The sequence below is a fragment of the Arvicola amphibius genome, chromosome 3 (genome assembly GCF_903992535.2).
Source record: "Arvicola amphibius chromosome 3, mArvAmp1.2, whole genome shotgun sequence".
Classification (NCBI taxonomy): Eukaryota; Metazoa; Chordata; class Mammalia; order Rodentia; family Cricetidae; genus Arvicola; species Arvicola amphibius.
The window spans coordinates 28317335-28330471 of record NC_052049.1 but is presented as its reverse complement, the minus strand read 5'-3'; the positions used below and the strand labels follow the sequence as shown (position 1 = coordinate 28330471).

Sequence of the window (13137 nt, the reverse complement as noted above, 5' to 3'; positions counted from 1 at the left end):
TTCTCAGTCACAAGCAGAAGAGGTACTATTTCAGGGACTGGGAGTGCATCTTCCACTGAGAGGTAAAAGGAGCTTCTCTAGTGTTCAAAGAAATGCAGACATTGTGTCACGTCTAGGAAACACAGTGGGTTAAGAAGTGAGTTCGAGAACAGCCTGGTCTACAAGAGCTAGTTCCAGGACAGGCTCCAAAGCCACAGAGAAACCCTGTCTCGAAAAACAAAAAAAAAAAGAAAAAAAAAAAGAAGAGGGTGCTTTCGTTGGCAATTTAAAGTGAGCGGAAGCCATTGAAAGAATGGCATGCAGGCTAATCGTATCGATAACCTAGAGCAAAGTGTACAATCCGTAGGTGGTGACATTAAGTTCAATTAATTTAAAGTCAATTTCTGATCATTTTAAAGTAACACCATAAAGGGACAGCGTGTGACAGCTGAGGCGCTTCCATTTCCTCCACGTGAGAATTTTGTTCTGTGGTTTCCCAAGCACAGTGGCTCAGTTTGTCCCTCCCCTTTATCTGCTCCCCTAGTGACCAGCAAATTACACTTGCTAGATTTATGGAGCAGCGTGATCACCATTTTCTCTAGTAAGAATTTACAGTATTTGTCTGCGACAGTGATCCGTTGGCACCTGGATACACAACAGACGGAAAGCCTAGTAGACAGGTTCAGAGTTTCCGCTGTTGGTTGCCTTATACTTGGGATTTACTTGGCAGAAAGTGTCCTTTGGCTCTGAATCTGTTGCCATTAGCAGAGAAATAATGGTTTGTAACTGAATGCATGTTCCCTTGGTGTGTGTCGGAGGGAGGGGGTGATTGTTTCATCTTAGCTCTTAATTTCCTTTGTTATCATTTTCTTCCTTTAAAATTACATGTTGTCTTACTAATCAGTTGCCAACAAGTTTTCACATTATAAAACTACATGGCATATTATCTGATCTGGATTCTTTAGACCCGGTCAACACTTTTAACACATTGAAACAGCTCAGCATGTAAGCTTCCTGGTACGTTTGTCTTTCAGTAGCAAATAGCCAAATATGGCTTATGGAGCACATAAATCCTTTGCACAGCCAGAAGCCGATCAAAGCACAACTTCAGGCAAGTATTTGATTCCCATCCCTAGAGTAATCCCTCACTCTACAGGACGAGTAGGACCACACCTACTTCCAAAGAAAAGTTTCTCCACAACGACAAGAGAGCTATTGCAGCAACCCTGAATGAGGAAATCGCTGAAAAATGCAGAACCTTGGATAATCTGCTATGCTTAGAGTTTCAGGGTTTCTGCCTTTTGGAGTAATTATTTCCAAAGTCAGAGTTTCAACACAATGTTTATTTTGATAACAGTCTAAGTCACCGTTAGAACTCTAGGGCTGCACTATCTGCTGTCACCCAGCAGTATAAAGAATTCCTTTCTGGGCCATCACACAAACCCCTTTGCTTCTGCAGCCATTCACAGCTTAGGCTCCTGATCAAGACAAATCCATTTTAAGGTAAGTGAGCTAATCACTTCATTTAAATTTGAATACTTAATTGTAGATAGGGTTTCCAAGAAACTCCCCACACCAAGACTGAAGTATAACCCTCGGGCTATCAGTATTTCTTTGTCTTTCTTTTGAACTAAGATGTAACTACTTTGCTTAAATCTCAAAGGAATGAAATGTTCACATACATTGAAGAAATGTCCTTTAAAAGGACATTTGATATTAAGTCACTTTATGAGTTAAAAGCAGAGTGTACACACTCTTCAGCCAAGGTCAGCTTTGTGTCTGGACTCCCAAACTGCAATGAGCAGTGTGAGTGTCTCTTTTTGAGCCCCTGGGGCACACACGAGGCGTGGGTGGGGGGGTGGGGGGGAAGGAGGCAAGAATTAAGAGGTTCAAGAAGTCTGCAAGCAAATGAAAAAGGAAGAAAGCACAGCTGAGGTTAAACTATAGTGTCTGTTGAGATCTGCAAGGTCAGAGTCACTGAACTGCCCTCCAGATATGTTGATAATGTGAGTAAAGTGTGCCCAGAGGTGACGGGGTATGATGAACTTGAACTCCCTTCTTTACCCGGGTTCTCTAATGCTCACAATGCTATCTTCAAGGCTTCAGCCAGATTGTTGACTTTCGGAGAGGTCACAAGGTGATAGCAATTACCAGAAAACTACAGAGCAAGTGCTCTTCTCTCCCTGGAGTGGAAGAAGTTTCCCAACTATTTCCTATTTCTCTCTCTCTCTCTTTTCTCTCTCTCTCTCTCTCTCTCTCTCTCTCTCTCTCTCTCTCTCTCTCTCTCTCTCTCTCTCTTCCTTCCTCCCACCCTCCCTTTTATCCCTACTGAGCATTTGTTAATTTGATATTTCCATAAAAATAGATGTCCAAGTAAGTCAAATATTTGCGTCAACTTTTAGTTACCCTTAAAGTATTTAAAGAAATTGAGAATGAAAAACATGGAACTGTATATTTTCAGCTATGATGACACTAAATTAAAGAAATAGTTCTCTTTGTCTGAGTGAGAATTGTCCTTTTGACACACAGTCACCTTTATTTCTAGTTCATCTGTTTTAGTGCCTGATGGGCACACCCTGCGTCTGGCACATGCATGCCAGGCAATGTAGGCAAATGCCATGCCACTGACTGACACCTCAAACCCAAAGATTTTTCATCAAAACAAAAATATTATCAAAAGAGATGCCGCCCGCCAGCTATATTACTCCCATCTCATCAAATTAGTTTTGGTATCACCATCTTTTTTTCATGGCCATCCAAATTTCTCCCCAGAAAAATTATAACTAAATAACAAGTCAGAATATTCTCTATGTCCTGGGAGTTTTGATGATAGTTGGGATGAACATGCAGCCATGACTTCAGGCTTCTATAAATCAAGGCAGATAGCATTTGCTACGAACAGGTCTGATAATGGCGTGCAGTTACGCTTCTCTCGATCATTTCCGTGCTAATTATACAGAAGATTTAAGAATTTGTTTTCTTTTTACTATAAAGGGAAATTCTGAAAGGTGTATGTATGTCTCTGCCAAGAGTGGCATTGCAACATTTACTCTGATACTCACCCAGGTTCTCTCTTTTGCTTGTCATCCCTGTGCTACTATGATGCTCGGGTTGGCACAGGGGAGGCAAGAAATACGGGTAGGCAAGTGTAGGAGTCTGTAAAGAAGACCCATTTTTATAATTTAAATAGGCTAGGGCCACAGCTGCTTAGGAATTGGGTTACGGAGACAAACGCATTGGTAGGATCTTCAGCATCCGCCTACCCTCTGCAGTCAGTGACAATGGCTTCTACTTATTCGTGTCGTGTCCACTGCCCAGCAGCACCAGATATGCAAAAGCAGGTGGATTACCACTTACAATTAAGGACATAGCCAGCGTGCGGCCGTGGATCTGGTTGCTGACACCGACTCTTTCCTCTGATCTGGCAGAGAAGATAAAAGGGTTGCGCAACTTCTTAACAGGAAGTCCTCATTTCTGGGGAAACAACTCAGCCTTATCTATTGGCTTGAAATAAGATTTATTAAATAAGTAGTCCCATAGTATTGTTCTTGACGTATCCTTTTTATCACAACTAAGAAATATAAGCTCATTACATTAAAATATAATCAGACACTAACCCTCTGAGACAGTTAAAAGAACTATAATTCATTACATGAAAGTATAATCAGACACTAGCCCTCTGAGACAGTTAAAAGAACTATAATTCACTAGGATAATTGGGCAAGATTAAAACTTGTATATTTAAAAATGGCTTGACAGAACAGTTCTGCTGCAAAGAACATACTTGCTATCTCCATGTATATACATCTGAAGTATGCTAACACCTAATTACAAAGTTACTGCAACTGCTTGTACTGAATCTCCACAGTGATTATAACGGTTCAGTGCAATTAGTGCATCCATATGGCATAAAACTGTGCAGTCAACAGCAACAACAAAAAGAAATAGCTAGCTAGCTTGGTGACCCAAGCTTGTAATAAGTATTATCCTCCAGAAGTCTGAGGCAAGAGGATCCTAAGTTCAAGTCCAGTCTGAGGTGCAGAGTTAAGAGGGTTCGAGGCTACAAAGAGTGACTTAGTGAGATCTTGTCTCTAGATAACAAATAAAAGGAGTTCTGGAGACATGAAACAGTGTTAGAACATTTGCTTAACCGATATGAAGCCCTAGATTCAATTTACAGTATCAGAAAACCAAACAAAAACAAGCAATATAAATCTCCCTGTTAATCAGAAAGATCTTTAAAGTGTATAATTTCTTGAGACAGCTAAGCAGTGTCCTAGGATTTCTTCTGCTGTACATGTTTAGTGTGTATGCATGCATACATATATATAAGCAGATACAGGACAGAATTTTCTTTCTCCTGAACACTCGTAAAACAGAGGCATGGGGGTGATGTTCCACTTTGAGGGTCTGGTAGAATTCTGCCCTTGATCCATGGGCCTAGACTTTTTGGAGTGGGATTTTTAGAATTTCTGCTTCAAAATCATTAATTACTATAGTGCTACTTAAAGTATTTATTTAATCTAGATTTAACTAGGTCATATGCATCTAAAATTTATCCATTTCTTCAAGATGTCCCAGTCTCATGGAATATACATTTTTAAGTTATGCCATCGTGATTTTCTTGATTTATTTAGTATTTGTTGTAATGTCTCTCTTCTCATCTCCGATTTTGCTAATTTGCATATTCTCTCTTATTTGTTTAATTTGGTTAGGAGTTTGTCAATCTGAAATATTCTTTCAAGAATTAATTTTAAGTTTGGTTTGTTCTTGTTTTCCTAATGTCTTTAATTGCATTGTGAGGTTGCTTATTTGAGATTGTTCTAATTTTTTGTTTTAATGTAGGCACTTATAACTACAAATTTCTCTGGTAGGACCTTTTTTATTCCATCAAAGTGGGATAAATTTGTTTATGAAACAAATGCCTTAAAACTTATTTTAAATTTATTTAAAAATAATATACATGTTAGGACAGATTATATACAAGAAAAATAAAGTGACACACAAATAGCTTTATTTAATATCAGAACACATTTTCAGTCTTCATGTGCTGAGCCCACAGAGTTCCCTCCAGTACTGTGAACACTAGTTCATAGAAGTGAAGGCTCTAGGTAGGCACCAGCTCAACTTCTTCATGTTCATTAAGTGGGTAGGTGTTGTCTTCAACAATAGGGCTTTACATAAGTTTGGACAGAGCCATGTATAGCCTCGGCAAAGGGCCTGGGTTGTTTGGAGGTTGTATGCAACCCCTTTGGCTAAGAACTCAATTTTATAGCCATGCGGTGGTGGCGCAGCACTCGGGAGGCAGAGGCAGGCGGATCTCTGTGAGTTTGAGACCAGCCTGGTCTACAAGAGCTAGCTCCAGGACAGGCTCTAAAGCTGCAGAGAAACCCTGTCTCGAAAAACCAAAAAAAAAAAAAAAACCCTCAATTTTATATAACCCATTGCAGGTACTGGAAGCTTCAATTGGTGACAAGAAATGTCCAGTTGGGTTATACATTATTTGGTGATATTATTTAGATCGCCTTCATATATGAATATGTTTTAGGAAGACTTGACTGCAGTAGTCTTCCATACAAACCCTCAAATGGCCCTTAGTGTTCCCTCCCCATAATCCCTCTCTCACCCCTCCATTTCCATATCTCTTTGACCCTCACATTCCTGTCTCCCCTCTTCACTCATCCAGAACTATCTACTTATAGATGAAATTATTCAGTTTACTGACCTGGAGGTCTCTAGGATCCATTCCACTTCTAACTTGCTATGAACCATCTGTAGAGGAGTGAGGCAATGAACTCCCTTTAAATTTTCCTGAGTAGTAGCCCAGACTTTTCCCTCAGTCCCCAGAAAGTATGAAAGAATGAATCTACCCAGGGTACCACAGGATAAAATGAGTGGTTATTCTGAGAAATTAATTATAAAAATTTCAATAGTTTATATCTCGGGATAACTCTAACCAAACAAGTGGAAGACTTGTATAACAAGAACTTTAAATCTTTGAAGAAAGAAATTTCCACCAGAAAGTGGAAAGATCTCGCATGCTCTTGATCGTCAAAAGAACAATACTTAACTTCGTATGGAAAAGCAAAAAAAACCCAGCAGAGCCAAAACAATTCTGTCAATAAAAGAACTTCTGGACGCATTACAATTCCTGAGCTACAGTACTGAGAACAGCCTGGTTTTGGCAGAAAACCAGACAAGAGGACCAATGGAACCAAATCGAAGACCCAGATATTAATCCACACACCTATAAACACCTGATTTTTGACAAAGATGCAAAATGTAAAAAAGAAAGCATATTTAACAAATGGTGCTGGCATAACTGGATATCAACATGTAGAAGAATGAAAATAGATCCATATCTATCTCCATGCACAAAACTCAAGTCAAATGGATCAAAGACCTCAACATAAAGCCAGCCACACTGAACCTCATAGAAGAGAAAGTGGGAAGTACACTTGAATGCATTGGCACAGGAGACCACTTCCTAAATATAACCCCAGTAGCACAGACACTGAGAGAAACAGTGAATGGGACCTCCTGAAACTGAAAAGTTTCTGTAAAGCAAAGGACACAGGCAACAAGGCAAACAGCAGCCTAAAGAATGGGGAAAGATCTTTACCAATCCCACATCAGACAGAGGTCTGATCTCCAAAATATACAAAGAACTTAAGAAATTGATCATCAAAAGAACAAATAATCCAATAAAAATGGAGTACAGACATAAACAGAGAACTCTCAGCAGAGGAATCTAAAATGGCTGAAAGAATATAAGGAAATGTTCAACATCCTTAGTCGTCAGAGAAAGGCAAATCAAAACAACTCTGAGATTCCATTCTATAAGAATGCCAAGATCAAAAACATGATGATAACTTATGCTGGAGAGGTTGTGGGGCGAAGGGAACACTCTTCCATTGATGGTGGGAATGCCAGCTGGTCCAGCCCCTTTGAATATCTGTATGGTGATTTCTCAGAAAATTAGGAAACAACCTTCCTCAAGACCCAGTAATACCACTTTTGGGTATATATCCAAAGGATGCTCAATTGTACCACAAGGACATGTGCTCAACTATATTCATAGCAGCTTTGTTTGTCATAGCCAGATTCTGGAAACAACCTAAATGCCCCTCAGTCGAAGAATGGATAAGGAAAATGTGGTAAATTTACACAATGGAGTACTACACAGCAGAAAAACAAATGACATCTTGAAATTTTCAGGCAAATAGATGGAGTTAGAAAACATCATAGTAAGTGAGGTAACCCAGACATAGAAAGACAATTATCCTATGTATTCATTCATAAGTCGTTTTTAAACAAGAAGCAAAGAAACCCAGCCTACAAATCACAATCCCAGAGAACCTAGACAACAATGAGGACCCTAAGAGAGCCGTACATGGATCTAATCTACATGGGAAGTAGAAAAAGACAAGATCTCCTGAGAAAATTAGGAGCATGGGGACCATGGAAGAGGGTTGAAGGGGAGGGGAAAGGAAGGGAGGGGAGCAGAGAAAAGTATATATCTCAATAAAAATCAATTAAAAATATTTATGTATAGTTCAACAGCAAATGAATCCCTTTACACAAAAATTAATATTTTAATGAATTAAATGTCTTGCAAATATATATTACATAATTTGTCTTGTGCATTGTCACTAGTTACTGGACTATAATGGAGGTTACTGTTGGGATCTGGGAACCTCCAGATCCTGAATTTCTTGTAAATAACTTGTTTTCTCCTGATCTGAGTGCCTACAGCTGCTCTGAGCACGAGACCCTCAGGAGTTCCTGATGGCAGGGGAATGGTTTCTGCTGTGTTTGGCTGGGGCGTGATTATCCCTATATAAGCTGCCCCTGAACACAATAAAGGGGCATTCTTGGGGCTTCTGGCTTCAAGGATGATCTGTGTCTCTGTCTGTATATCTTTGTGTGTTTCAATCTCCAGCCCCTTGCCCGGTTCACGAACTGTATGATTCGCGGTGCACCACAGGTTACAACTCTGGTTCATCTTTATGCTAAAATCTTTAAAAATAACAGTTAATATGTATTCACATATGAATTTATGTATTATCTTACCCCATGGAAAGCAGAGAAAGTAGTGATTTCTATACTCATAAGAATCTGTAACTCAGCACTGCTTCTAAAGTTTTATCCCCTAAAGGCACTGAATATCTATGCTATTCAATTTCAGGGCCTGGGAGTTGTCAGGGCATGGCCAAACATCTCACCTTGAGCTTCATTTTACTAATCACACTGATTGACAATAGCAAAGCCTGTTTTTGTGACCACTACCCATGGACTCACTGGTCCAGCTGTTCTAAATCTTGCAATTCTGGAACCCAGAGGAGACAGCGGTGAGTACGAGATTAGTGCTTTGTGCTCTGACGTATCTCAAGGATGGAGTGGGTACTATCAAATAGATCACAGTATGAAATGAAGGCCCGTTATATCTCAAATGGGAACTTGGGACTTGAGACAGAATTTCAGTTCTGTCCTACATGAAGTTAAAATGAAGTCTACTTTTGTACTTTTTGCAAAATTAAAGAATTTCAAAGAAACTTGATTCAGTTTCTTTTTAGTTAGTACATAACTCTGCTTGCCTACAGTTAGTGAGTTAATCATAGACAATTTTATAGTCATTAAACAGAGTGTAACAAAACCTCAACTGAGCAGCACTAATAGCCATTTGCTTGATTCTTGGCATTATTACGATGGCAAGGAAACTGTGTTTACCTGCTAGTATTTAATACTTCGGTCCTTTCACACTTCAGATTACTTGCCTATGCACCTTGCTTGTTTCTATCAATGTTCTGTACAATGGTAGTGCGCACATGACTTAAGGGAGAAAATCATGCTTCACGTTTTCTTACTATCATAGCTCTTTTAGAAAAGTATTTTTTTGTGAATCTCACTACATTTACCAGTTGACTTCCAATAAACAGTCCATGGAGTATGAGAAGAAACTCCACTGTTCAAGAGTTCTTCGGTAGTTCTCAATTGACTGCTAAACGGAGTCTATCCCTTTAAGTCAAGCACAGTCAAGCTGTGCCCTGGATATCAAAGCTCTCTTTAGCCTCTAAGTTTTACTCTTCCTTCTAATGTCCTTTGCTTTGCTACTTAGGAACTTTATATGAGTTTTGTGCATTTTTTCTCCCTTATGCCAATATCCTAATCCAACCCAGTCATTGTATTTATATACATTGGCATCTTTTAAGCACAGGATAATTCATGAACATCCTGCACAGTCAGACAGACCTGTACACTTGGAAGGGTTTCTCACATGGGTTAATGATCTGCCATCCCTGTCAAAATTCTCTCCTTTGAACTCCCATACTCGTCATGGTGCTATGCTCTGCTAAGTTGCACCATCTTATATAGAAACCAGCCTCCCTGATTTCTTTATGAAAGGTTTTTCTTTTACTCTTGGTAGTTAATTTTTCTAATTTGTTGTCAAATCAATTTTGTTGTTGATTTGAAGGTGCTGTGAAAACACAGACTCAGGGTAGCTTTTCTGACTCTTACAGACAAATAGAAGTGAATGATTACTATCGGCAAAACTTTTGTGACCAGCTTTGTACCAAGCAGGAGACCAGAGAGTGTAATGTGCAGACATGTCCCATCAACTGTGTCCTTGGAGACTACGGGCCATGGTCAGACTGTGACCCATGTATTGAAAAGCAGGTATGTGAGCTACAAGCATACCCAGATAGTCTGAGTCACACATGAGTTCCAGTGACCATATCATACTTATCCACTGCCTATGCCTCCTGACATTTCTGAAAGCAAAAAGAAATGCTAAGAAATTCAGTTTTCATGTAGTGCTTAAAATAAACAGAAATAATGGAGATAAATCAAAACCCTGGCTCTTTGCTTTTCCCCTAAAGTCTGTCTACCCATGGGAAAGTCCACAGCTTGTTTATTTTCCCCAGCTGCAATATTTACCCTGCTCATACTCTTTCCTGGAAAGACCACATCATATGACCCATGTCAACTTCAGTCAGAATCCTCTGTTCCCAACAACTGCACATCAGAGAGAGAATAGAAACCGAAACTCATTTGTAGAGACCAATTTCCCAGAACCGTGCTGCATCCCTGACACAAACCACACAAACTTCACATCCTAATGTCTTTCTATATGTTTACAGGGGGATATGCTCCAGTTCCTTAGGGACTAAGCATTTCCAACAAGGATGTACCACTAATTAATAATTGAACTATATTTTGAAACTCAAGTTTTTCTGCAATTTAAGACAGCATTGGTTAATCCTGTCATATTTCTAGTCTCTACTCCTCACCAAAATGTTTCAAAGTGTGGATATTATGTCAAGCCAGTTTCCATAGTGACTTTCTTATGCAAAGGAATCTCAAAATCCTTTCCGATTTATTGCTTCACCCTGTCTGGGATATAAAAGAGCTACTTCATGCATGCACAGAGGAGAATCTCAGTAAAGTTTTCATTTGTTGTTGGTATAATTTATAATCCTGTGGTTTCAGAGTGAGGAAAAGCATTGGAAGCTTTTTTGCCCAGTTTCTCATTTTGCAGGTTGGGAAACAGAGGCATGCCAAGTGGTGGCTTCCACATTATAATGAAACCGGGGGAGAGTATTGGTACCATTCAGGAATTGTCGCCATGGGGATGATTATAACCATGACTGGGAAAGCCATCCTTGGATGAATTTTCACTTTAACCTTGAACTTGTTTTGGAACTATTCCCCCTCCTCTACTTTTCTTTCAGGTTAAAGTTAGATCTATCCTGCGCCCAAGTCAGTTTGGAGGACAACCATGCACAGAGCCCCTGGTGACCTTTCGACCATGTGTCCCATCCAAGCTCTGCAAAATTGAAGAGATTGATTGCAAAAATAAATTCCTCTGTGACAGTGGTAAGATACTTCACTAAAATATTCAGTCTCCACTGAAACTATTGAGTGCCGGCTAAAGCTAAGAAAGAAAAGTCCCTCCCCACTATAAGCACGGGGTGGGGGTTGTCATGCTACACATTACCAGCGCATTCAGGTGTGAAATTACAGCTTTCCAGACATAATCCTCTTGACCGGTTACCTGACTCATTTGCTCAAGTAATAGTGTTCACATCCATGCTTTGGTATAGTGATAGAGAGGAATAAAGGAGGGCAAAGGAAAAGACACAAGCAGATAATTTAACAAATGGATAATAATAAACACATATCTATAATGAGAATAATTGAAAGGAAGCAGCTGGTTGGGGACCATAAAGACAGCTCATGAGTTCAACTCCTAGAACTGCAAAGATAGAGAGAACTGACTGCTGATATTTGCTCTGGCTTCTGTATGTGTGTATGGCACATGAGTGCCCGTCCTCAGGCACACACACACATGTACACACCCCAAATAAATAAATATAAAAGCTTAGTTAGATAAGAAGTAACAGATTAGAATATATTTAAGACAAACTTTTAATGGTTTGTTAAGAAAAGACTATTGGGATATTATTATGTCAGATGAATCCTAAATAAGATAAATTTTCATGATTGGTTCCAAAGGTTGTCCTCATACCACAATAATGAGATATCATATTGGTTTCAATATTAACAACATTCAAGTATACTGCATGCTGAGATTTCTAAGAACTGATATTTAAGTTATATTAGAATTTTGTCAAATCTTGAATACTTTATTTATAGGTGCTCGTCTGTTAATTACTAGTTCATTAACTCCCACCACTTCGAACAGTACAGATCCAATTTCTATAAATGCTTAAGTGAACATCGAAATGGCCAATATCAGCTTATGATATGTGTGTTTTACCTTGTTGTTAAACCTCTCAATTGGCCTGTATCCTCAATCCTCGTATCAATATATGAGCATGATTGTGTTCCAATAAAACTGTATTTACAAAAATGAATGCAGGTCAATTTTAGCATATAAACCATAGTTCATTGAACTCCCACATAAATATCCAACTTTCAGTTAAAAAAAAAAACAATAAATTTCAAAGGGATAAACCCCACATTGCTTCTGTGTACTCTGGATATACAGAAAAGTAACTAGCCAATTTTAAATGTCATAGATAATTGACTTAAGGCCTTAGAACTAAAATTTCTTCTTCCTTACACACTGCTTCCAACCTTCATGTTTGCCAGGTTTTTTCTAAATATAGATGGTAATGCTGATGCCAGGGTTTTCCTAACCCAGAAAAAGAGGGTAGGTGTTGGGTAGGGAGGTATATCTTGTACCCCAGTGACGAGGTCGCATCACAAGTTAACGTAAGCAGGGAGATAATAAAAACCTTGATGGAGTGGCTGAGAATATTCCAGACTTGCACAGCATATCCAAAATCCTAAAATCCAAGTTTAAAACTGAAAGGCAGCTATTTCAGGCTTTCAATGCAGTTACTGTAGTGAACAAGAATAGAGTTCTTGAATAGAGAGACTGTATTCAACAGATGATAAACCTATGAAATTAGTTATAGAAGAGGTTGATGCAAATCAAGTGTTCACAAGCCTGCAAATGTCTTAGATTCACATACTGATTACTAGCACACAATGGCTAACTTCAGACAAGTCAGCAACTGCAGGCGCTGGTTTCCAGGTCAACAGTGCTATGTCCACAGCCACTGTTTAAAAATTGGCAGGGCTAGATGGTTCAGTGGCCTGATGGCCAGAGTTCAGTCTCTGAGAATCACATGGCGGGGAGAGAGAAAATCAATTCATGCACATTGTCTTCTGACCTCATGTGCCCACCGGTGGTAGACAGTATGTAATGAAATTAATAATTAAAACATCCCAATTGTTGCAATGTCTGTAATTGTTGGTAAGCTGATGTGAGCCTGAACTCTGTGCTGCCCAAGCTACGTTACCCTGAGCATTCAATATCCCTATATTCCAGCTACCAGTTGCTAAATCCCTAGCAACAATATGGTTGGCATCCTTTCAGAATGGGTGATGCAATGGCTTTTTTGGTTGTTAAATGTTCCACTGAAAAGGATATACTACTGTACTTTCAAAAATCACCTAATATGAACAGAGAGGTTGGATGAACATTGTCTGATTTGAGATGGCACTTAGTCCCTTACTTACCAAAGAATTAGACTCATTATCTAATACCTTGCATGGCAATACATGGCAGGCTTACCACGGCATTAGCTGCAATGTACTATGCCACGCTATCTCTCAAGGTTCTAA

The 13137-nt window shown here is 39.2% G+C and overlaps 1 protein-coding gene across 1 annotated transcript in view; it reads left to right on the top strand.

The window, feature by feature from the left end:
• Positions 1 to 1218: 1218 nt before the first annotated feature.
• Positions 1219 to 13137, top strand: part of C6 (complement C6) — a 76945-nt gene continuing 65026 nt past the window's right edge. Inside the window, exons 1-4 of the mRNA XM_038324323.2 lie at positions 1219 to 1482; positions 8168 to 8330; positions 9501 to 9657; positions 10713 to 10857. Coding sequence (XP_038180251.1) covers positions 8188 to 8330; positions 9501 to 9657; positions 10713 to 10857 — 445 coding nt within the window. The 5' untranslated portion in view covers positions 1219 to 1482; positions 8168 to 8187. The remainder of the gene's footprint in view (positions 1483 to 8167; positions 8331 to 9500; positions 9658 to 10712; positions 10858 to 13137) is intronic.